The sequence below is a fragment of the Apium graveolens genome, chromosome 11, assembly GCF_009905375.1.
Source record: "Apium graveolens cultivar Ventura chromosome 11, ASM990537v1, whole genome shotgun sequence".
NCBI lineage: Eukaryota > Viridiplantae > Streptophyta > Magnoliopsida > Apiales > Apiaceae > Apium > Apium graveolens.
This window is the reverse complement of record NC_133657.1, coordinates 76,752,448-76,779,389: the sequence shown is the minus strand read 5'-3', so window position 1 is coordinate 76,779,389 and position 26,942 is coordinate 76,752,448. Positions and strand designations below refer to the sequence as shown.

Genomic DNA, 26,942 nt, shown 5'->3' with positions numbered 1-26,942 from the left:
CTTATCATTATTTCATGAACTAACACAACATAAGTATTGATTCCAAACATCCCGTCATTCTGGATTCGTGTCCTCAGAACGAATCTTGATAACTTTTACAACTTAGATTCATAATTCATCATACTCATCCACTTTTGTTCTAGCTCCAAATCTTTTACACTATCTCCTTATCTTTGGGAATTACTTTCCCGAAAACAATTGACTGAACTTAAATCAGTTTATTCTAACCTCTGGCTCCGTGCCTTTCTTGGTCTTTCACCAGCGGGTGGTCTCTCTCTTAGGAGGGTAAGTGACAAAAACAGTCTTTTGTGGTTCGTCAATCATTCAGAATCTCAAATGATTCCTCTATTTCCTTTAGCCAGGCTCTTGCCTCGGCTAGGTCAACCTGTTCCTTGGAACTCTGAGAGCTTAGAGACTTAAAGGTCCTGAAAGAATTTCCTATCGCATTGTTTCCTCAAGGTGGTGGTTGGGGATAATAGTCTAAGTTCTGTCTAGACAGGTCCATGAATTGCCGTATAGGAGTACCGTCTCGGGTCTCCTTTCCTTACTCGACTTTCTGTTTCCTTAGTATGAAATGTTTCATCCTACTCCCCATAATTGGGGTCATCTTTTAATTTAAAATCCTCATTTTCCACTCCATTATGTCATGGGTTCCTTCTATCTTGATGGCGACCTCCCTGACTATCACGTTCAGGGTTTGCTCTAAATCTTATTCCTCAAACTATGGCTCTCATCTAAGTTCTCATCCTTACGCTCTTGAACTTTCGGAACCCAAATTCTATAGGAATACCTCATTATTCCCTTATCATCTTTCTCTGGCACCGTATGCTCTTTTCTAATAATTCGGTCTCTATTGCAATCTCAAACAGCTTTTCGGTACCGGCTCCGGTTACCTTCACTACTATTTCCAAAATCTCTTATAAACTCTCCCAAAGACATTATCATCTTGAGTCTCTCCTTTTTACTAAGGGCATCAGCCACCACATTGGCTTTCCCCGAATGATAAAGAATCTCCCAATCATTATTCTTGATTAGCTCTAACTGCCTCCTCTGGCATATGTTGAGCTCTTTCTACGTGAAAATGTACTAGAGCACTTATGGCTTAGGTAATTCTCGCACTTCTCTCCATACAAGTAGTGCCTCCAATCTTTAGGGTAAAACTATTGCCACGAGCCTAAGCTCATGGGCGGGGATATCGAATTTCATATTACCTTAATTGTCTTGACATGTACGCGATTACCTTACCGTGCTGCATAAGCACGCACCCTAAGCCCTTGTGCAAAGCGTCACTACACTTCACAAAATCTCCTTTTCCATCCGGCAATGCCAGCATAGGGGCCATCACCAACCTCTGCTTCAGTTCTTGAAAGCTGTTCTCGCATTTCTCTGTCCATTCAAACTTCTCAGTCTTACGAGTAAGCCGCGTTAAAGGGGTTACTATCTTTACAAACTTGAACGAACCTCCGGTAGTGACCGGCCAATCCTACCTCTGGTAGTCGACCTAACCATGGTCATCAATTCATCAGTGGTCCTTTATCCAATCTTGTCAGGATCCTCCATGGGATCCTCCTCAACAACTATCCCTTCTAGGACAACATCCTCAACCGCTACATCCTCAATATCAACATCATCCGGTCCTGCATTAGGACACTCTATCGGATCCACAATCCGATCTCCAATTAGTAATAAAACATCATCGCGCTGTTGCTCCTCAACCTCAGGGTTCGGAGTTCCGCTACCATATACGATAATGAACTACGCTCCTATCACGATATTTATAAGGGTTCCCATAAGGGTTTTAACTGTCAGTACTACGTTAGGTAGCCCGACTATGAACTTGGCAAGAGTTCTTATTATCTTTGTGAACTTATTATCTTAACGTCACATCATCTCAGAGGTTTATAACGCTTAGCTCTGATACCACTTCTGTAACACCCCCAGATCCGGGGTCGGGGATCCGGGTCGTCACGAGTTCCATTTTCCTTAATAACATCCAATCTTAATAATTACTCAACTACACTGCACTGTGACCCCACAATAAACACACACACCACACGTTATAGTCTCAGAGCTGAACATCCAAAAAAATAATCACAAGTCCTTATATTCCACAATTATCTGCCAATACACCTTAAAAGGTTTTCTGACTAAATTTACATTTCTTTGCCATTATTACAATTCATAAATATACATAAATCTGGTACATCAGAAGTTGAAAGCCTAGCCTATTGGTAGTTCCTACCTCAGCTACGGCGGCATCAGTGCTTCTAGAAAACTGCGGAACGTCTCCTAACCTCTTGCGAATCGGGAGCTTGGTCCGGTTCATCTTATCTATCTGATGTTGTGTGATGAAAGAAGAAAGCAAGGGTGAGCAGCAAGCCCACCAAAATAATATGTATAATGATTAACAATATATGAGCCTACTCATAATACTCATGAAAGTCTTGGTCAAAAGAAATGAACCAAGTTGATATCTTAATGCGATGAAGTCGCAAAATATTCAGTATATATATATACATATATACTTTTCAAAATATTGGAAGTCCTCTTCCATGCATAATACACACAGAGTTCCAGTGTATAACTGTATAAAAATACCGTTGCAAGGTGATCTCATATATCTAACCTTGTCTCAACGTTTTTCTGAAAATCTTTGTCATGCATAAGATAATCATTTACTAGATATAAGTTTAAAAGATGAAGTTACAAGATACTCCAATATACTTATATCTTTTCCAAATACTACTTGAACAACCACCATTCAAGTTATAATTAGTTTCCAAAGTTCATCACATAGATGAGACTACAAGACCAGATTTGAATAGATTAAATCTTTAAAATATCATCAAAATAAAATGAAGTTATGAGATACTTCATTTGATGCAAACATCATTTTGAAAACTTGACCCTGCCAACACTCAACAATCGCCCAACCATAGCCTTTCTATTGAAGTGCTCTGGGTAGTGTTGCAGAAATATCCAATTGGATGATGAACTCATTACGGGAGTTTGCCGCGCCAGGAAGACCACTTACGATGATCAGTCGTAGTAGTGCAACCCCACCATTTTCTACATGTAGAGGAGAACCTGTCGGATTTACTTGTCAACCGAACACTGAACTCCTAAGGAATGGACCGCCTTAGCGGAACTTCCAGGCCATTTGGGCCAATATAATAAGGCTGGGCCGGCGCCACTCGACCACTTACGCCACTCCTAGTTCAGATGAAATCCATGACTCTGAAACGTAAAGCTCGTTCCCCTTTTCCCCAAGTAGAAACTTGTTGATACGGCTCCACCAAGAAGTCGTATCTAGTTGGAAAGGAAAACTCACCGATATTTCCCAGGCGATGCCTGTTAATGGATTAACTTGTTCCAAGAATTTTACTTCCCGAGTTTTAGGTAAGTAATCAATTCATTTATCAAAACAGCAACCTTGTTGCGAATATAAAACACACCACAGAGCCGGATCCCTCAGGTTTTGAGCGAGTATTTAAATCCCCTTCGAAAGGAGGATCTTAAATATAAAAATGGGTTTTGGGATCCGCTCTAACTTTTAAAAATCATTTTGAAGACTCGCAAAACATTTTTAAAAATGTTTGGAGTGATACTGATTTAACAAGGTAAATCAGTCCCAATATATTAGAAAATATCTGAATATTATTACTTAAATAATATTCCCATAAAGAATAATCTTTATACAAATAATTGAAGTATAAGTTGTAAGACTTATACTTGAAATGAGTATTAAATAACCAAAGATATACTTATATGAAAGTACTATCTTTATTTGAATAATCGAAAATAAGTTTGATTATCGAAACATTATTCTTTAATAAAATAAAGAATATATCTCAGCAAATAATCGGAGTCATAGATCCTCAAATGAATATTCAAATAATATTCATTAAATAATATAAACTGAGTCATAAGCCCTCGAATGAATATTCAAATAATATTCAAATAATAAAATAAAAGGAGTCATAAGTCCTCGAATGAATATTCGTAATAATATTCATTAAATAAAATAAAGTTATCGAATAAACCTTATTCGGTTAATAGTTTTAAAAACTATATCAATATATATATATAAATATATATTATACTCGGGAGCCTCGCCTCCCGGTTTAGAAATATGTTCACCTTTTATCCCCTATACTAAGGGTAAACTCAAATACCGCTTATCTCTAGCATAGGTATTATGCAACTATAAGCATTTGAACCAACAGATAGATAACCAGATTACGAAACAGACATGCATATATACCATATCGGCATGCTCCAATATATCGCAAAATTTGCTAATAACAATCATGCACTTATCACAAGATAATGCATATACATATATTTACATCACAACAACAGTATAACGGGTAGAAAACTTGTCTGAGCGACTGGGGGTTACGAATGGCTCGGGACGAGTCTGGTAACCTATAAACAACAAGTAAGTTGGAATTAAACCAAAGTCACTTGTAAATCTATACTTTAACTAACTTAGACTCTAACGCTTGTTTTGCGCTTACTGATTTGCTTAAGTCACCCGGGTACCCTCGGCTCCACCATTTTTAATAATTTAACCTTTACGAGTTTTAAGGCGATTCCTTCGCGAGTGTCTTACCAACTGCCTAACACACTTACCATAAATGTTTCATGCATTAATTAACCCTTTTTGGTCTTTAACCTATGTTTCAAAGTAAGGCGAGGGGAAAAGTTTCGTTCGCGAAACGCCGTTACTTGAAACGGTCGTTTCTCCTAAACCGTGCATCGGAATCGAACGAACTATATATCAAAACGAAGCTCGTAACATGAGCTATCTAAACATGGCAGTGGTCATAATCTAGAAGGGGGGTCTCGGGTCCTAATGCTATGCACAAAAACAGTCCAAAGAAAATCGGACGTTATGACGGCTATGTTTACGCGATTTCCAATATTTTAAACCATTCAAAACCCTCCCAATTCAACCTCAAATCCAACATACAACCAACATCCATCCTTATCACATCATAACAACCTCAACCAATTCAATTTTAACATTCATACTTATGCCTAAGCTTAACTTTAACCATACTTAAGTTCTTTTAATCAAAACCACAACATTTACCATTCCATTTCACTACCATTTCAATTCCAAAACTCTAATCACAACAACAAGCTACAATATCATTCTACTAATCAAAATCATCTTATAATACATAGGAATCTAGGGTTTGGAGATGGTATACCTTCCTTGAAGTGGTGGGAGGAGCTAGGAAGCCTTAAGAAGCTTTGAGAAGTCTTAGGAATGCTTGGATCTTCAAGGAAAACAAGAAAAACTTCAAGTTAAAAACTTGAAAACACTATTCATAGCCTTCTTCTTTGATTAAATGGAGAAGATGGAGAAGGAATTGATGGCTTAAACTCATGATATAGCCCTAACTAAGCATGAAGATGATTAGGGAATTAACTCACCAATTTAGGAAGCTTGGATCTTTGATTTTGAATTTCTTGCTCTTTTGAATAGTAAAAAGCCGAGAGCTTCTTCAAGAACAAGCCTTGGTTCTTTTTGATTTTGATGAAAATGATTTTACTTGGCTTGGTTGCTTTGTTTTTGTGTTTGATTTAGTCAATTACCTTGTTGCCCTTGAATTTGTATGGTTCTCATTCAACCACACCTCCTTCCTTCCCATGTCATGCTTGTGTCATCCTCATGATGTCATCCTCCCCTCCTTGTCCTCTTTCTATTGGTTGGATGACATCATCCCCACTAATCCCCTTGATTAACTTCCTAATCGTTTGCCTAATGACCGCTGATCTGTTATACGGTTCGCTTAACTTTCATTTTCGTTTATCGTTTGAGGGATCATACCCGGGATCTTATTACTTAGGTTCCCTTAACCTTTCTCAATATATTGTATTCCTTTTATGATCCTCTCTTATAATCCTTTAATTTAAATCCTTTTTATCCTGTTACCTTATACTCAATTCTTTCCGTATCTATTGGATTTCCGGGAAAAATCAAAGTGTTCGGATTTGGATTCTGACGATCTTTACATACACTTATATCCCAAATAAAGTACTAATAAAATCTCAGAATATCCATATCAGAACCCCTATATAGTGTGGCATGAAAAGTTTTCTCATTCAGCAAAAACACTATTCATAAGGGTTTCAAAATTTCCCAAAAATTGGGGTTATTACAACCTGAGCACAACAACTTCCAGCAGCTATATATTCAGCCTCGGCTGTGGAAGTTGACATAGATTGTTGTTTCTTACTATACCAGGACACAAGTCTTTGACCAAGAAATTGACAGCTTCCACTAGTGCTTTTCCTATCAACCCTACATCCAGCAAAATCTGCATCTGTGTATCCAATAACTTCAAAACCAGTTCCCTTAGGATACCATAATCCCAAGTTTGGAGTTCCTTTTAAGTATCTGAAAATCCTTTTTACAGCCATCAAATGTGATTCCTTTGGATTGGCTTGAAATCTAGCACATAGACAAGTAGCAAACATGATGTCTGGTCTACTAGCAGTCAAATAGAGCAATGATCCAATCATCCCTCTGTAGCTTGAAATATCCACACTCTTGCCTTTCTTGTCTTCATCCAACTTATTTGCAGTAGACATAGGTGTAGATGCAGGTGAGCTATCCACCATACCAAATTTCTTCAATAAGTCATTCACATATTTGGTTTGGCTGATGAAAATACCATCACTTCTTTGACTAACTTGAAGGCCAAGGAAGTAACTCAATTCTCCCATCATGCTCATTTCATACTCACTGTGCATTAGCCTAGAGAATCTTTAACAAAGCTTTTCATTTGTAGATCCAAAGATGATATCATCCACATAGATTTGAACTAGGATCATATCTTCACCATGCTTCTTGTAGAAGAGAGTCTTATCAATAGTACCTCTGATAAAACCATGTTTGAGTAGAAATACTGACAGTGTGTCATACCAGGCTCTAGGTGCCTGTTTCAGTCCATATAGAGTCTTGAGTAATTTGTAAACAAAGTTAGGGAATTCTGGATCTTCAAAGCCAGGTGGCTGTTGCACATAAACTTCTTCTTCTAGTTCACCATTAAGAAAAGCACTCTTGACATCCATTTGATACACCTTGAAATTTGAGTGTGCAGCAAATGCCAGAAAAATTCTTATTGCTTCTAGTCTTGCAACATGAGCAAAAGTCTCATCCTAGTCAATTCCCTCTTCTTGTGAGTAGCCTTTAGCAACCAGCCTTGCTTTGTTTCTAGTAACAATTCCATTTTCATCCATTTTATTTATGTACACCCACTTAGTTCCAATTATGCTTCTATTCTTTGGTGCAGGAACTAATTTCCAAACTTTATTTTTCTCAAACTGATTCAGCTCCTCCTGCATAGCACATATCCAATCAGGATCCAATAGGGCTTCTTCAGTTTTCTTGGGCTCTACTTGAGATAGAAAACATGCATGTAGGCATTCATTAGCAGTTGCACTCCTAGTTCTCACACCAGCTGAGGGATCACCAATAATAGCTTCTACTGTATGACTCCTATCCCACTTTCTAGTGTGTGTCGGTTGACTAGTGCCTTCATCATTTTCTTCAGTATTAACATGACTGTCATTTCCATTTTTTCCTTCTCCCCCTGAATTTGTGCCACCAATTTCAGGTGTCTGAAGAGAGCTTTCATTTCCATGATTTTGTTCGGAGGTTTTTTCATTTGTCACTTGTTGTGTCACAGCTTCATCTTCCTCATCAGAATCACTATCAATGATTAGATTTTCAAATGCAAGGGCTTCAGCATCATTTACATCAAGGCATTCCAAGCATGGACACTTGTCATCATCAAAAGTCACATCTGTGCTTTCCATAATTTTCTTTTGATCAATCACATAAACTTTGTAGGCTGTTCTTTCCAATGAATATCCCAGAAAAATTGCTTCAAAAACTTTAGAGTCAAATTTTCCCACATATTCAGAGTTGTCCTTTAGAATATAACACTTGCTTCCAAATACATGTAGATGCTTCACTGTAGGCTTCCTGTTAGACATGATTGAGTAGGGTGATTTTCCATGAGCTTTGTTGATGAGATATATGTTCTGAGTGTAGCATGCAGTATTAACAACCTCTTCCCAAAAACTATTTGGCAACTGAGCATCTTGTAGCAAAGTTCTAGCAGCTTCAACCAATGTTCTATTTTCCCTCTCAACTACTCCATTTTGTTGAGGTGTTCTAGCTGCTGAAAATTCTTGAACAATGCCTTTGCTTTTGCAGAATTCACTTAATGTTGAGTTTCTGAATTCTGTTCCATTATCACTTCTCAATCTTTTCACACTAACTTTTCCTTCAGCTTGCTTCTCAATTTTCTTGATGTGCTCAATTATAATGTTTGGAGTTTCATCTTTAGAATACATGAACTCAACCCAAGTGTATCTTGAAAAATCATCAACCATGACAAGGGCATATTTGTTCCTTGAAATGGACAAGACATTTACTGGCCCAAACAAGTCCATGTGAATAAGTTGCAGAGGTGCACTTATGGAATTCACAGATTTTGACTTGTGACTTGATCTTTTCATCTTTCCTTTCTGATAAGCTTCACAAACTTCCAGTTGAGCAAATTCCAGACTGGGCATGTCTCTCACAAGCTCCTTATTGACTAAGGTGTTGATTGCTTTGAAATTCAGGTGAGATAGCTTCTTATGCCATAATTTCCTTTGCTCTTCTGATGCCTTGGTGTAGAAACAACACACTCCATCCTTATTTATTGAGTCTAAGTCTGCAACAAACAAGCTTCCCTTTCTTACTCCTTTAAGAGCAATTTCACCAGTCTTTTTGCTAATAAAAGCACAATCTCCTTTGTTGAAAACAACTTGAAAACCTCTGTCTGCAAATTGACTAACACTTAAGAGATTTACTTCTAATCCAGCAACTAGTGCTACATCTTCAATGATAACATTTCCAGAAACAATCTTGCCATATCCCATTGTGAATCCTTTACTGTTGTCTCCAAAGGTCACCAAAGGGCCAACCATCTCCTCAAATTGTGATAGCAGGGCCTTATCACCTGTCATATGCCTGGAACATCCACTATCAATGATCCATATGACCTTCTTTCCTTTGCCCTGCACATAATGAGGATTAAGTGTGTTTAGCTACCCAAGCTGTGTTGGGCACTTTCTTCTTGTTAACTGATTTTGCAGAAGTAGAATAAGAATTTTCAGATAAAATGGAATTCATAGACTGTTGAGCATTTTCCCTTTTAGATATAGAACCAACTTTTGATTCTATGAGATCAATTCTCAATTTGTGGCAATGCTTCATCACTTTCATGTTGCAGGGAATGCAGTCAAACTTGTCACAGAATGGATAGGGATCATTAGCCTTAGCGTCAATTGATCCACAGTTCTCACACCTTTTTCTAGGAGCATCTGCAACATAAGCAAAATTATTGCTTTTGTTTATCCCAATCTTTCCATTATTATTCTTCTTTTTTCTTTTTGACCTATTCAGCTTTAATCTCCTTCACAGGCTCCTTAGTTTCTTGATTGGCTTTTGGTGTTTCAACAGAGATGGAAGACTGAGTTGTCTCATCATTTTTCTTTTCCTTGTCCTCATCAGCTATCTCCTATTTGATGATCAACTCTTCTTCACTGAAGTTCACTTCACATGCCTTGAACAAAGGTGATTCAACTTTCTTCAAAATAATTGGAACATCCTCAGTTTCGGTTGATTTTCCTTTGTCACTGACAGACTTCTTTTTGTTGTTCAAACCCTCATAATCAAGACCAATGGAAATGTTTGCACATGGCTTGTTCTTTTCATGATATTGGCCAATCAAATCAGAAGCATTTTTGAAGGATTTCAGCTTCACTTCATTCTTCTCCAGCCTTTCTCTCAATACTGCTTCAATTTCACTTGCACACTTTAATTTGTTCTTTAAGTATGCATTTTCTTGCTTAGCAGTATCAAGATCAACCAGCAACAATTCAGTCTCTTGTTTTTCACTCTCAAGTTTTTCATTGATCTTTTTCAATCTGCTAACTTCCTCATTTGCAGCAACCATGCTTGTATGAATGTGGAACATTTCTGTGCTCATCTTTTCAACAGTTTCCTTATATTGACTCACATTTAAATCAATTGTGGTAAGAGTTGGTATCTGTGATTTAGATGATGAAGAGTCTCCTTGCTCCAAGGCCATGAGTGCATAGTTTCCAACTTCTTCATCTTCATCATTATATGAATCATCCCAGCTTTTACCCTCAGCAATATAAGCTTTCCCTTGTTGCTTCTTTAGAAGAGCATCATACTTTGCTTCCAATTCAAGATAGGCTTTGTCTTTCTTTGCCTTCTTGGGTTTCCTACATTCTGTAGCAAAATGGCCCAGCTCATCACAATTAAAGCACCTTATGTTTGATCTATCAACAGATCCAGTTCTGTAGCCATTTTTGCTATCAGGAGTGTACTTCCCTTTTCCTTTCCAACTGTTGTCTTTGTTGAAGGACTGTCCTTTGCTCTTGAAAAATCTTAGTTTCTTCACTCTAATGTTATAGAATTTTCTATCCAAGTAAGCCATTGATTTATCTAGCTCATCAAGCTCATAAAGAGTGTAGAACTTATCTTTTTCATCCAATTCCAGTATGACTTGCTCTTTAGTGTCATTGGCTCTTTTCTCACTTGTAGAAACTTCTGGTGTTTGAGATCTTTGCTCATCATTGGAGGTCTGGCCATCATTCATAATTAGTGCACTTGAGCCATCCAGTACATATCCTTGACCAGCCCTTAATGATTTCTTTTGAATCATTTCAAGTTCATAAGTTTTCAGAACCCCATAAAGTACTTCTAGTGTGATTCTACTCAAATCCCTTCCTTCTCTGATTGCAGAGATCTTTTGTTCCAAATGGTCAGGGAGAGTAAGCAAGAACTTCAAATTCACTTCTTCAACATCATAAAATTTATCATGAAGCTGCAAGTCATTTATCAGCTTATTAAACCTTTCAAACACATCAGTAATACCCTCATTTGGTTTAGCCATAAAACCCTCATACTGAGAAATCAATATCCTTTTTTGATTTGACCTAACCTCCTTAGTTCCTTCACAAAGTATTTCAATCTTTTCCCAGATCTGTTTAGCAGTGTCACAGTTGACAATGTTATTATACATTACATTATCAAGTGACTCAATTAGTATCAGTTGCAAAGCACTGTCTAGGGAAACTTTCTCTCTTTCAGGTTCAGTGTACTCAGAAGGATCCTTGGGAGCATAATGAGCTGGAATAACCATATCTCCATCTGTGGTTTCCTCAACTCTAACTACAGGAGTGAAGGGCCCATTCTTGAGGATACCAATGTAAAGATGATTGGCCATTCTTATAAACAACAACATTTTCTTTTTCCATAAAGTGTAATTGACCTTATCAAAGGGAGGAATCTTGATACTACTAATTTTCTGTGTATTCATTTTTCCAAGATCTAATCTGTTTACTTTCAGATTTTGCTCTGATACCACTTGTTAGGTATGAATACAACACAGGGGGGGTGAATGTGTTTTGGCTTAAATGTTTGGTTTTTTTTTGATCGACTTAGGCTTTAGCAGTTGGTTATTATCAATGATTTAGTAGAATAGATTTTAAACATAAATAACTGAGCAAATATGTAAAACAAAGATCTTCAAAACTCACTTAATTTTATATTAAAAATCAAGCAGTGTTTTGCTACAAAATCTCTAAGTTCTTGTTTTAGAACTTAGCTTCTTTTTTGAGAGAGAACACCCAATTTTCTATCTAGATTGTTACTTATTAACTAGAGGACCAGTGTTAACTTTATAACTCAGTTAACTGCTGGTTTACATAGTGGATAATAAACATGCTATTAGCTTTTCTAAACTGTCACTTGTCATTTCTATTTATAGAAAAACAAATCTTCCATTTCTAGCTTAGCATATCTTTAGCATCCCGTGTTTACTTTAATCTCCTCTGTCAGTTAATCTTTGTCATTAATCTTGCACATCTCTCAAGCTGCTTTTTGTAGACTTGTCAATCCAGCTATGTGAATTGTTTGTTGATCTGCAACCTTGGATATTAAACTGTTCTGCAATTCTGTACTTAGAGAAATTTCTTCACTTCGAGATCTCCAATTAAGCTATAGAGAACTCGACATCTCGATAGGCATGTTGGCTTGTCGATATCTCTGAAACTTCATTGTTGCCTTGACTTATCGAAAACTCTGAGTTCTCTAGTGAATTTTGGTTTATCGATAACTCAGAGTTCTCTAATGGACTTTGGCTTATCGATAACTCAGAGTTCTCTAATAAATGTATACTTGTTGATATCTCTGAGTTCTCGAATGGGTATCTGACTTATCGATATCTCCAATAGCATTTCCTGAGTTCTCGATAGACAGTTCCTGAGTTCTCGATAGGCAATTCATGAGTTCTCGATAGGTCTTTCTGAGTTCTCGAATGACTTCTCTATAACACTAATTCTGTGACTTGTAGAGATCTTGACTTAGAATGTTTTTCACCAAACAGATTTATTCAACTCCAAGCTTCTTCATAATTCTTCTGAGGCATGATCTTCTTGATCTTCTTCCAGATAGAATTCTTAGGCTTGACACTGTTTTGAGAAAAATGCTCCAGTCTGCTCCATTTACATTTTACAGACATTAAGTGTTACAAGTATGAATTACAGATTAAGGTTACAATACAACTAATCTTAGGGTTGGCCCCAAGCTTAACTGATTGCTAATAACATTGTCAGCATCAGTAATCTTTGACATCATCATGTTAATGACATTGATAGCTCCAGTAATCTTTGACATCAGATCATTGAAGGTTAATGACATTATTAGCTCCAGTAATCTTTGACATCATCTATTATATATTACATTAACTAACAGGACAAATCAATACTTAACTGGATATCAGGACTTATACTGAAGTTAGAACTTAAGTTGTCAGAACTTAAGTTATCAGGAGATATTTATCAGGAGATAATATCAGGACTTAAAAAGACTTTCAGATAAGGAAGGCGGCTGATTGAAAGGAAAGAAGATCAAGACAAACGAAAGAAGAGATATGCATGAAGAAAGAATTCTATGAAGAATAGAATACTTGGAGGAAAAGATAACTGATTGATATATTTTAGGAAGCAGAATTATATTCAATATCAATTAGCGATTATCTTGTAACTGTGTAGTATATAAACACAGACATAGGGTTTACACTATACGTGTTATCATTATCGAGAATAATATTCATTGTAACCCTAGCAGCTCTCGTGATATTTTGTTCATCACTGAGAGAGAACAGTTCCACATTGTTACAGAGTTTAATAAAATTTGTTTTCTGTTACTTGTGTTCTTTGAATTCTATTTGATTGTGCTATACACTGTATTCAACCCCCTTCTACAGTGTGTGACCTAACAAAGTTCCGTTTTGGTACAAAACACTATATGATGTACCGTTTTGAGTTCAACCACCGTTTTGCACATTATAAAAAAATTTAAAAAAAAAATTAAAGTGCCAAAATGGAAGACGAAGTTTCGTTTTGCATTAAAAATACAAAACGGAAGACGAAGTACCGTTATGAAATGACATTTTGGGCCATCATTTTCAAAAGTGACATTTTGGACACTCAAGAACGACATTTTGGTCCATTGTTCGGATGTGCGTGGCCCAAAAGGTGGATCTTCGATAAAGGAAAGGTCTCGTGAAGATCAAGTGGAAGTAGAAGATCAGGTGGAAGTAGAAGTCCAGAATCTTACACTCTTTGTGGATGCAGGTATATCCACACCGACACAGATGGTGGGATTAGGAGCTGCAATTATTACGGCTAATAATAAGGTTTAGGGCAGCTCTTTCAAAGCTACTAAAAGGTACTTTATCAGTTTTTCATGCGGAAGCATTGGCACTTCTGGTCGGTTTACGTTGGGCACAGGATGTCGGTTTACCGATCAGGTTTATCTCATCTGACTCTCTATCTCTGATTCAAGCCTTGAATAGTACTAATGAATATCATAATGAATTGGGAATCATATTACATGACATCAAAAAGCTTTTATCGGAAGTCACAGGGGTAACTATTTCCCATATTAGTCGTAAATTGAATGTAACAGCTCATTATCTGTCCAAACGAGCGATTCAGCTAGATGAAGAGCTTTCATGGATGGAAGAAATCTCTCAAGATACCTGAAAATCAGATATGAATACATACCCCTTGAGAGAATATTAGGCCTCTCACAGTTGAAATTAGTAAGTAATTACTTTGTTTGGTTGATTAACCATCTGTTTTGTTGATGAATAAGTTTTAATTGGTTATTAGGTTCTGTTGTGAAAAAATTGAAAAAACTTATACTCCGTAAGATGATAGGCGCTTGTTTAACCAATATGAAGTGATATAAATACAGGTCAACATAAAAGCAAGTTAGATGGCTTAACTCATGGTAGCATGATTATCAATAATGTAAACTTGGTACTGAGCATAAAGTCAAAAAAATGCAGGACCATTCTAGAAATGTGCTATAGTTTGCTGCTTAACTACCCAATGATGAAGTATGAGAATTTGTTGGTTGCCACATTAATTATCTGTTTACCTGAAGATGCCTACGGCGATGGTCAGCAGCAAATGCTCTGGCCATGACAAAGATTGGAAAAAGTATTCCAATAGTTCCTAACATTAGTAACTGCAAAGCAATGGACTGTGAAGATCGTAAGTGAATATTTTCTCCTGATCCTGTGACGATGAGTGGTAAAGTATGACGCAACACCAGATGCAGCATAAACTGCAAGCATGAAAAAATTGGTTTAAGAATTATTCTTTTTATATAAAAATGTGGTTTAATATTTTCTAAGATTAAGATTCATATTCACTAGTGCTAAACGAATGATCATGCAGATTTTAATCTTTGAAAATAAACACACTGTCATAGATTTGTAGAGACGACAAATAACCACATATAATAGTTACACTGTCTTTGAAAAAGCATTCTAAAACTACCCTTTTACTCATCATACGAGAACTCAAACTACAACTCACCAGAAACAGAGTGCCCTGTTCCACTTGATCAGCAGCCTGTTAATGAGTACCAGTCTTTGTCTACTTCTCAGCCTTATTGTTGGGCTTCTGGAGAGTTTTCTGAGTTCTGTTCCAGGTTGTTTGTAACTGGACTTTCTTTTTCTCTCTTTGTTGGGCTGCCTGTTTCTTGGTATGGTTCAGTTGGAGTTGGTTTGGACCCTGTGAAGAGAGCCTTAGGTGCTGCTGCTGGTGGGCTTTTTGTGGCTACTTTTGTTGTTGTGAGGATGTATCTTGGATGGGCTTATGTTGGTAATAGGCTGCTTAGTGCTACTGTTGAATGTAATGCTACATAACACTTTACTAATATGTGTTTGTTAGGTGGTTTTGCTTGCATTGAGATATTGAACTGTGTTCTGTTTTGCAGATGAGGAGACTGGTTGGTATGATAGTCAGGTAATCTCGAATTTCTTTTGCTTTCGGGTTAAATTTGTTCTTTAAATGGTTGAATTCGAATGTGGATGTCTAGTGACTTTAGCCTAATATATTGATAGTAACATAGACTTGATCAAATCATGTATAAGTATCTCTTGGTATATTGTTGAGATGGTTCATCTGTGTTATTATGGGACGTGAAAGACTTTTTCTTGATCACTGATTTGCTCATTAGTCGATAAATTTGCATAAGAAAAAGTTTTTACAAGAAGGTAAAGGACTCTTTCTTGATCACAGGTGATGGATAGGGTTGCTTTATGTGGCCAAAGGCTGGCCTTTAGAACTACACCATTGTTAGGTTAGATTTAGTGAAATATTTGAAGTGGGCATATATGTGTGTGGAGGTTGTGGACTGACAAAGATTGAAGCAGGCGAGTTTAGGTGTTTTTCCTGCGAGGCAGCATCATTTTTTTGAAGGTGTATACATTAGATTTTTCGAGAGGGCATTTCTATATAAAAGGACTTTTCGAGAGGGCAGAATTTTATTAAGATTATAGATATCTGATCGATATTTTAAACGGAAAAAAACATCTATTGAAAATATTATTTTATTAGAAGATTAATTTTATTGTTCATAAAATTGATAGAAGTTTTTATTGTCATAAGTTTAGTATCAGTAGTTTGTTAAATATATGCGAAGAAAATATTGTTTAACGAAAAGTGTCTAACCAAAGGAAACCCCTTTGGTTAGATTATATTTTTGTTTATTGGTGGTGCTTATGAAGTACTCCCTCCTCCTTTTGATTTGTTATCAAAAGGATTGGGCACCGAGATTAAAAAAATATGTATAAAGTAGTGAAAAAGAGAAAGAAAAGTGGGTGAAGTGGTGATAAAAGGGAGATAGTGGGGATAAAAGTTGTGTGAAAAGGAAAAAAAAATGGGAAAATGGAGGGACCCATTGACTATTTTTGGTAAGTCTTGAAATGGATGGGATATCCTAAAAAAGAAAGCGTAAACAAATGAAAAAGACAGAGGGAGTAAATAATTTATAGACACGGATAAAGACAGATGTAGTACAAGCGGTGGATTGAACCTCTTACCACTACTCAGATGAATCTACTTTTATTAGTTTTTTTCGGGATGTTCTCTTCTGGGACTTTAAGGTTTTATTGTTTAAGAGCAACCATGTTCACCTGTTAGGTAAAAAATCTAGGTGGCAAATGATTTAGATATTAGTTAAAAAATATATCACTCCAACCACTAGACCTGTTAGCAATAATTTTAGATATCTTTCATCCCGTCTTCTATATCTGTTGATCCTCTAACCATTAGCTAAACATCCACGTCAGCTTTGGTATTTAAAACTTAACCTACTCTGCACATTAATATATACATATATTTATATTACATTTAATATATATATATATATATAAATCAAAATATATTAAAATTCTTATTTTATATTTAATATTTTAAACTTTATTATATTTATTTTAATATACAATGCATATTTTTATGAATACAAACAGAAATAATATAATATAATATAATTATATATTTTATAATATATATAAGTAATATTTATTAATTATGTTTGATTATATTTAAATATGTTATTATATTTCAATTGAAATAATATTAAATTGCTATTATATTTAATATATTTTCATTAAATATATTATTTATATTTTCACTTGTATTTAACTAAATATATACTAAAATTATTTTAACATATAAAATTTTCATATATATATACATAATAAAAAAATAATTTTATTGAAAATAGCTAACCATTATACCTAGTACCACTGGAGTAAAACCTCTTACAGATTCAACAAATTTTTAGATAATGATCATTTAGCTAACCATTTTAGCTATTAGCCTTGGAGATGCTCTAAATTTTTGGGGCATCATGCATGACATTCGGTCAGATGATAATCTTTATAGAACGAATAGAACCCTTCCCTTTGCGGTATTGTATTTCGGTACAAATTATCTTGCTAGAAGTAATTCAGTGACAAAAAAAAATAGTTCCGTTTCTTTTGGTATAAAAATATTTTACTTGGCAAAAAAAAAGAAACTAGAAACTCAATGTGTTTTACCGATTTTATATAAATCAATGTTAATATTTTTATTTATACTCAAGTATGATATCAAGAGAAAAAATAAAAATATTTTTTTTTTCTAAATTTGTTTGCGTAAAGCAATTCAATGTAACCTTTTTTTAGCCTTTGCTGCATTTTGGTTATAAAGTTGTACTTTTGGGAAAAATCATAGTTTTGTAAAGAAACTAAATAAAAAACATAGTTCAACAGAAACAAAAAGAAAAAAAATCATATTTCTTTTTAAAAACACATCTATGTTTTATTCAGGTAAATGTAAATTAGTTTAGTACCTGACTCTCTGGTAGGTAAAATTAAGATAATTTTGCGGTGAGAAAATGAAGATAAGTAAATATTCAAATTTCAATCAATTTTGATTCCATAATCAAATTTCATCAACAAGCTTAATATGCCTGGATGTCATTCCCTTGTAATAGTTGTTAGTTGTTACATTACAATACAGTGTATAATATATCAGATGTCACCAAAAAAATATGAAGTGAGAAAATAAATGTGGGCCATGGCTTTTGTCCATGTACTGCTTACACTTCTCCATCCATCATCTGGTGACTTGGTAACTCTGTAGACGGAAAACAGTAAATAAGATTCATCCAACACCATGCATGCAGGGGGGGGGGAATTACCAGAATTATATGCATTGAGGATAGAGTTTCTAAACTTGACATACTAGGAACCAAATATCACATGTTAAAACAATCGAATGAAGTTAAATTACATCAATGCTTTACAACTTCGGTATTGTAAATATAGTGGGGTTTTAATTGGTCAAACATGATACTTTGATAACTTCTGACTGAAAGGATCTTCAAGTGAGGATAATTTAATAAGAAATGGGAATGGAAATGGGAGTAGTGATATTTTGGTATGATATAAAGAGTTTAGAGTAGAAAAAGGGCAGCGGATTACATCGCAGAAATTATGCAAGCAAGCGGCAGGAAAAAAATGAATAGGAGCAACAAACATATATATACCTTCACTCTTGCAAGTAGATTCTTAGCATCTTGGTCATTTTCAAAATGATCACGCACAGGCTGCAACACAAGATAGTTGGCATTAATGTGATTTAGCAAACAGAAGACCTTTGAAGGCATGCATTACCACATTGTCTAGGGGGGGATGTACATTGGCAATGCCCAGGATAAACATTTAACAACCAAATCAGAGATGACAGTGACAGCATGATTACTAAACAGAACCATATTTAAAAAGAGACAAACTACATAAGAGAGTAATTGATCAAACAAAGGTAATTAGATATAAAAAATTGTTAGAACGTGTGATTGAAGTCTAAAGTCTTTGAAGCTAAACAAAAAGGTCTAAAGTCTTGGAAGGTATACTTGATAAGGCCAAGAATAATCATAGTATTCATATGCTCGGAAGAGACATTATCACCAAAAACAATGAATTTGAGAAACAGAGAAGTTACACCAACCACAACCAATTTGAGAAGCTGATTCAGTATCAGAGATATGAATAAATAAAAACAAGATGAAGACATAAGAAAAATTGATCAAAGTAAATAGATAAAAATTTGAGAGAGCATTTGGTTGCAAGTCTTAAAAGGTATACTTGGTGAGGCCAAGGATAAACATGGTATTTAAACAGTGTAAGAAACATATCTGCTAACAATAACGAATTTGAGAAGCAGAGAAGTTACCCACCAACCAAAATACTATACTTATTTGAAGCTAAATTACATTCAAATGATCACTGAATTCATTACATATCAACACAGGATTCAACTTTTATTAAAAATTGCAAAGCTAAACAGATCCAACATCATATACAAGCAACAGTGATACATACAAAAAACTATTTTCACCTTGCTCACCAACAGCAACAAAAATCATAAAATATGAAGCAAGGCATGTAGAATAAAATCAAGGCCAAGCTTTAGTATTATATTCAATAAGTTAAGATCACCAAATTTTGGGAATTCAAAATTAAACTGAAGTGATTGTCCTGACAAATAAGCTGTCCAGGGGAATTATTCCCATGTTGGCTAACCAGGGTACTAGACAGACTGATTTACTGAAGAAAATTTACCTCTTTGAATAATAGATTAGACAATAATTAATCAAGAGAACCATAAGTTCCATCGAGTAAATGAAAAACTAAGATAAATATTATCCCAGAGAGATCAAGTTCACAACGTTTAAATTAGTTACCTGTAATATCTGATTTAATGCTTTTGAAAGAGCATGTTTCAGGTCACTGGGTTGTACTTCCCCGCTTTCATAATCAGCACCAAGGGCTTTGAAGCTGTGATAGATCCTGCTAAAAACAAACAAATAGGCATGGCCCCTATAGTTACAATTAACAGAACATAAAATTGAACTTGATGAAAAGGTTTGAAAGGCAGCATCTATTTCATGATTTTTTTTCTTAGATGAGAAACTGAGGCTAGCATTGACAAAGAGTGTATATCACTTTGTACTTGGTATTTTGTACTCCTTTGCATTAGTGCACATTTTTATCATGATGCCACCATTATCAACAAGGATTGTCAATTCTAAAGTGCCTTGACAAGAATTAGTATATTTCATCGTCTTTTTCCCAACTTAAATATTAGTGGCAGCAGTATCCAGGGAAGGTTTAAGTCATGACGTTTACTGGACAGTTGCAACCGCTAGAATTAATGATTGAACACTGAAGATCAGAAACTCTATGGTAGGAAGAAAGCAGTGGCAACCGACTGGAGAAATATATATCAAATACTGAAACACTTCCACACTTGACCCGGTAAATAGTAAGATATGATAAATGCTAACTTTATAAAACCAAAGAAACAGACTACCCGGCTCAATCAGCCAATAAAGTTTATAAATTATTAAAGCTGATTAGGGCAGTAGGTCAGGGATACACTCACTTGTCATCATTTTGACTTCTGCTAATCCTGAATTCAGAAAACCAAGGGAAGATGATGTATTTGATATATTCCAAACAAGGATTTCCACTGACAACATTGGGTGGACAGTGCGCCTTCTGTATCTTCATATTTACAGATTCCTATATAAACAATGACATCCCAATAATTAAGGATATAAGCAGTAAATTGTATTATAATTTATTAGACCTGTAAAAACATATTCCATCTAAAGAAGAGATCAATGGTAAATCATGCATGCCTTGCATTTTAAATTGTGGCAATGGTGCACATATATTACATTTTTCATCCCCTATCTCAATAAGAGATATTAAGTGTTGAAATAGCAATGTTAAAGTGTACTCTACAACTTTTTGGTTGACTTTTTCCTTGAAAATTTCAAGGTCGTAAAAATATATCTTTTATATTTAAAGTAATGTAATCATGCAAGAATCGTTTCTATGCCAACCTTGTTACGGGAACAGATACCAAAAAAAATGAGCTCCTATAATATATTAGTATTAATATATTAAGTTTTATTTATCAAAAAAAAAAATTAAGTTTTTCTGTCAATTCCAAAAAATCTATAGAGAAACATCCTTCATGGTAACATTTAACCTGGAAGGCAGTGAAAAAAAACTTGTAAGCAGTATAACATACCTCTTCATCCTCCATATAAATGGCAGAAGATGGATCACTCTTTGACATCTTCTCCTGCCCTTGCTGCAAACCAGGAATCATATCTGCATAAGGAAAGTCCAAGATAAATTAATATCATCTACGATAATTGTAACTAATGGGGGGGAGAGAGAGAGGGGGGGAGGAAGGGAAAGAGGGACGGAGAGGGAGAGAGGGGGAGAGGGAGGGAGAGAGGGAGGGAGGGAGAGAGAGAGAGAGAGAGAGAGAGAGAGAGAGAGAGAGAGAGAGTACGATGCGACAATATGATTGGTTTGTTCTTCCTCTTTATCTTAAGGCAATATTCTCTTGCAAGTACATTGACTTTCCTCTGATCCATGCCAAGTTGACATATGTCCGCCTGTTTAGACATTGACACATCCATATAAGGTTACAATCATCAAGCAGAACAAACCCAGCTTACCTAATATCTATATAACTTACCTTTCTGCTTCATATTTTTCAACAATATGCTATTAATATATAAAAATATAGCCCCTAAATGGCATAATTATTACTAATGCATTTCCATTAGAATTCTGGATCTATTTGAAAATATACTGTATGAATAATACAAAACATGTACAAAAAACTTGAGCACCTTAAGAAAAAATATATCTGCACATTGCATGCATGGGTAGAATATCTGGGCTGCAGTCAACTGATCCTTGTCACTACGACCCATTATCTGACAGCACCTGGGAAAACTCCATGCAATGAGTTCTAGTCAAGTAATTAAAAGTCATATACCAAAGAAAATTGTATAAAGCCCATCATACTTTATTATCCTCGAAAGCGTGTTCTTTCTAGCTATGTCCAGTACCAACGGCCAGTACTCATTCGACCTAGTATTGATGGCTTCGGAGGACAACAAAAACTCTACTTTTCCTTCCTCCAGCTTCATTCCAAGAGCTTTCCATATTTCCACAAAATATTCCCCAACAGTTTGGATTTTACTCAAGTCTCCCCCCAGTTTGTTGTTTAATTGTGCAAACCAATCTGCAACCCATATTTTCACTTTGCAATCTGCAGATGTCAGTTTGTTGACATTAATTGCTTTGAGAATCCCCTGCCAGAAATACAAAAACGTGCCTATTAAAGATTGAACAATCAAGCACGTGTGCGTGCACTGACGTATTAATATTTCTTTTACAGCTTTTAAAGGCAAAACTGTAAATCACACCAATCACACGCTCGGTGTGATCTACTTTAGGCATGTAACTAAATTAGAAGAAATTTAAGTTGTACACAACTAAAGAAGGAAGCAGTAGTTAAATTAAATTACACTCATGGTTAGAGTCCTGCCTCATGACTTGGTCTTTGATTCTATTAATGCAAAACTGTGACACTCCCTAGGGGAAACCTTAACATTCCATAGATTTTATTAAATACCATGCCAGTTAAAATACTCCAAACACGGCAAGTAACATTAATCACATGATGCGCCTAACTAAAGAAACTCTATGAAATTGATTTTTAAAGACTACAATGAGACGCCTAACTAAAGAAACTCTATAAAATTGATATTTAAAGACTACAATGAGATGAAGACAAATAAATCATTGTGCAAAATGTAACAAATGGAAAAAACATGCATGTAAATTAACTCTAACCCAGAAATCATTACAACATACATATTATGAATTTTAACCTCGATCATTTATCTCATTCAACATATGCACTAAAGTAATTGGCTAATTGCATCATACAAGGAGAATTGACAATGCTAAATATAATTAGAGAGTCAGTAAGAACTGTAACACATGAAAAACACTTACCTGAGCTACGTGCATTCTACCAGAGGGTTCAAACCCATCATAGGCAATGGGTTCAGGCTTCATCTTTAGAAGATTCTTCAGTTCATCCACCTTTATGCACTCCTCCCCTATACTCCTTACAGTATTAAATTTTCGTTCTTCGATACTCATCCTGTTCCAAATATTATTATAAATAATTACGGAATCGGTAGGTAAATCCGTAAACAATTATGATTTCCAAGTAAACATTGACATAGACAGTATTAGAAACACAAGGAAATACTTACTCGTTCAGTCCATTTGATAGCAGTTCGGAAGACAACTCGTGATCCTCCGAGTCTACTGACAGAGACTCGATGTCAGAGGCGGCTGGAATTTTCTCCATCGGGAGATCTTTGGTAACTTTGTAACTCTGCAAAACAAAATTAGTTAAACAAATCTATGGGCAGCTGTGCAAAACACAAATTCAGTAAAATGTGATGTTGAGAGTCAAAATATATTATAAGTTTATGACTTCACATGTTAATACTCGGAACATATACAAAATAATTTATTAGCCGTATACGAAGCTAATAAACGCAAACAAAAGATGTAAGCCATATAAACGAACCTTGACCCTTTTTAATAGATCTCTAACAGTAGCATCCTTCTTGAAATGTTCACGCACGGGCTGTGATAGAGGAAAAAATCGTTAAGCTTACATTAAGAACACAAAGTACTACATGACTAAGAATATCTTACAACAAGGCATAATCAAATCCACAATCTGCTCCAGATTGAGAGAATTGATGGATGAATAAGAGTAAACATATGATTGGAGTAAATTTATGCATATTTTGGATGGCTTTATGTAATCAAATCTATGTTGTAATACCTAATAACATAGTTACTTAAGGAACAAAAAAACTTTTAAGGTTCCATATCATATAGATGGTACCCTATTACACAATGGTTACACCCACAAATATAAAAGAAAATTACCTATGCAAGTTGACAAGTGACAAAGAACTTAAAAGACAATGACATGTACATATAAGGTGGACATTTAAAAATTATATTTAAAGAGTTGGAAGTCATGAAATGGCTACAATGCTCAATGCATGACATATAGGACATGATAAAGATTTAGGAAAAATGTTGCACACCTGCAATATCTTGTTGATTGCTTTTGTAAGAGCAGGCTTCAAATCCCCAGGATGCAATCTTCCACTTTCATAGTCAGAGATAAGTTCCTCATAACTAATAAAGGTTCTGTTGCCCAAATGTAAATAAATAAAAAATCAATTAATCCATGTGAACCTCCACCAACTACGCTACAAATAAAGTAAGAATATACATGTACCCAATTTATCAATTTAAACAATCTCCAAACAATTTAGAAGTTAATACATAACTCTTGTGTACATGCACCACTTAACCCCAGCCAGAAGTCATAAACATCAAAAAAATTAAAATAATATTTGCAGAGATCAGATGAAAAATGCTGACAAGGTACAATTAACCATCGATCAGATTTCATAAAGAAAAAATATAGGGTAAAAAAATACATAACATCTTAAAATATACACAAACTTACTTGTTAAACCATTTACATAAGGTGATTAACTTACTTGTTACCTCCATTTTCTTCACCCCTTTCAACCACAAACTCGTTAAACCAGGGGAAGATAATGAATCTGATGTACTCCAGGCATGGGTTTTCATTGACAACAATCGGGGGGCAATATGCCTTCTTTATCTTCACATTTACATCTGCCTGCAAAATTCATTGAAAATCCACAACATTAAAATTTTTAAGCATTTGAGTCTAGAGGCCTTAGTAAGTATGCTAGCTCATGAAGGAAGACTGTAGAATTAAATAATAAAAACTTAAATTTAAACAATAAAGTGGTCTAAATTTATATTGGCATAACAATCACCTCCTCATCATCCATAAAAATAAAAGATGACGGGTCATTCTTTTTCTCCTGCCCTTGCTGCAAAGCAGAAATCACATCTGCATCACAAGATAACTAATTATGTCTATGTAAGAAGCAAAATTATCTAAGAAAAGTCAAAAACAGAATAGACCATACGATGCGACAATGTTACTGGCTTGTTTTTCCTTTCAATTTTTTCACAGTACTCCCTTGCGAGTACATTTACTTCCGTCTGATCCATGCCTGTTTGGCATATGTCAGCCTGTTTGGATAACAAGTTTCAGAATTAATATACATGAAAATCAAACTGAGCACGGTGAACTCTAACATCACATAAACTAGGGCTGAAGTACCTCAAGGAAAAAAATATCGGCACATTGCATGATAATGTACACTACATGTGATGCATTTAATTCATCATGTTCACAAAGACCCATACGCCGAATGCACCTGATACAAGCAATACAGATTTTCATCAGGCATATACTTTAAACCAGTAATAAAACAATTAATAAAAAATTACCTCTCTACCCCAGAAACTGTGTTTGCTCTAGCAATGTTTAATACTAGAGGCCAGTATTCATTCAATCGAGAGCCACTTTCTTTTGGGGGCAACAGTTCTTCAGAAGCCCACAGCAGCTTGAATTTCTCATCTTCCATATTAACCCCCAAAGCTTTAAAAACTTCAACAAAATACTTCCCGACAACTTTAATTTTATTCATGTCTCCCCCTAGCTTATTGTTTAACTGTGCAAAGACATCTGCCATCCAAACTTTTACTTCGCAACCAGCCGCAATCATTTTCTTGACATTAATGGCCTTCACAACACCCTATATTCATAAAGTCGATAAAACCACACATACTTCAATCACACTACTCTGCGAAAAATATACTACTACTGCATCCAATATTAATCACCAGTTCACAACAACATATCAATATCCTCTTCGAACTTACCCTCACAAAAACATCAATTCCCACACAAAAAAAAACCATTAATTTCTAAGAAAACCACTTAAACAAAATTAAGCAAAAATATATCAACATATCACTATTACTAATTCCAATTTCTCACTAAACAAAAATTAAGCAAAACCCAAAAAGAAAAAACTAAAATTAATCAACATCTTCTAACTTGTCCAAAAGAAAACACTAATTCTCACACAAAAATGAACACTAATTTCGAAAAATACAACTAAACCAAACTAAGCAAAAACACATCAACATTCCATCATAACTAATCCAATTTCTCAATAAGCAAAACCCAACAAGAAAAAGTTAAACTTTACAACATTAAGCATAAAATCAAACAAAAACAAGAACAGCCCACACTAAAAGAAGATGATTTGAGACTAAAAATTGACCTGGGCTAGTGTAATTTTGCCAGAAGGCTCAAATCGATCCAAGAAAACAGGTTGAGACTTATTAGAGAAAAGATTAAGCAGCTCATCTTGTGAACAACACTCTTCCCAGTCATTTGCTAAAATCATCTTTATCTTTTCTTCAAGATTCGCCATCTCTTTTGCTCTAATTGTGCTGCTGTATGTAGAGATTGACTCTCTTACCCTGCTGTTTCTTCAAATTCTTGTGTAATTAGGGTTTATCTACCCTTTATTTTCTTTTTTATTTGTTCAAGTCCCGGTAAAATATTTGCAGTTACACCTGCACTGCACAGATGAATAGGAGTAGTAAATAACATACGGAAAAATTACCAAAATTACTAATTTTTTAAAGTTTTTTTATGATTTTACTTTGACCCGATTTTTTTTTGCAAAAATACGGAATTAATCAAAATCAACTAGACATGCAATTAGTTGAATCGAATTATTTTGATTACATATGAGGTTGTACAAGATTGCACGGAGTTCCATAAACTTGTCGAAATTTGTATTTAGTTAAATCGAGATGCAGAAAACTATATTTTTTAAAAATATTAATAAGATATTTTTGCAAAAAAAATTAAAATGACATAATTTTTGCAAAAATGTTTTTGGTCTTAGATATTTTCAGAAAAACTCTAAGATATATAATAATCTTGGGTAAAGGAAATCAATTATTACGATTCTTATTTATTTTTTGAAACGGCAATTATATTTTAGTAAATGGGCTCTAGTTTTTTTTAGTTTTTATTTGGGCCTAATACATTACATAAACACATTTTTAGCGGTCTACTTTTTCAAAATTTTAATT

The 26,942-nt window shown here is 34.9% G+C and overlaps 1 protein-coding gene and 1 long non-coding RNA gene across 3 annotated transcripts; one reads left to right on the top strand and one right to left on the bottom strand.

Annotated features, from left to right (window-relative positions):
• Positions 1–13,600: 13,600 nt before the first annotated feature.
• Positions 13,601–16,037, top strand: LOC141698420 (uncharacterized). The gene is made up of 4 exons (XR_012565091.1): positions 13,601–14,216; positions 14,466–15,318; positions 15,404–15,432; positions 15,709–16,037. It is a non-coding gene; the product is annotated as an uncharacterized LOC141698420 (long non-coding RNA).
• Positions 16,038–17,866: 1,829 nt separating this feature from the next.
• On the bottom strand, positions 17,867–26,385 carry LOC141696969 (tyrosine--tRNA ligase 2, cytoplasmic). 2 transcript variants are annotated; one of them, XM_074501134.1, is made up of 18 exons: positions 26,117–26,385; positions 25,275–25,582; positions 25,105–25,201; positions 24,908–25,013; positions 24,752–24,828; positions 24,443–24,588; positions 23,978–24,083; positions 23,443–23,502; positions 23,120–23,244; positions 22,854–23,004; positions 21,855–22,144; positions 21,677–21,773; positions 21,331–21,436; positions 21,061–21,143; positions 20,404–20,543; positions 19,703–19,811; positions 18,506–18,565; positions 17,867–18,093 (listed from the first exon to the last, which is right to left on the bottom strand). In XM_074501134.1, exons 1-18 carry the CDS (start codon positions 26,267–26,269, stop codon positions 18,073–18,075), a joined length of 2,235 nt encoding a protein of 744 aa, XP_074357235.1. In that variant the 5' UTR covers positions 26,270–26,385; the 3' UTR covers positions 17,867–18,072. The 2 variants fall into 2 exon arrangements, with proteins under 2 accessions (XP_074357235.1, XP_074357236.1); XM_074501135.1 differs by having other exon boundaries at positions 19,703–19,808; positions 26,117–26,383.
• Between the last annotated feature and the right edge of the window lie 557 nt (positions 26,386–26,942).

Coding starts and splice junctions, on each gene's coding strand:
- LOC141696969 (XM_074501134.1), bottom strand. CDS start 26,269: ATGGCGAATCTTGAAGAAAAGATAAAGATGATTTTAGCAAATGACTGG. Junction 25,583..26,116: donor GCAAAATTACACTAGCCCAG/GTCAATTTTTAG, acceptor TTATGAATATAG/GGTGTTGTGAAGGCCATTAA. Junction 19,812..20,403: donor AGAAGTCAAAATGATGACAA/GTGAGTGTATCC, acceptor GTTTGTTTTTAG/CAGGATCTATCACAGCTTCA.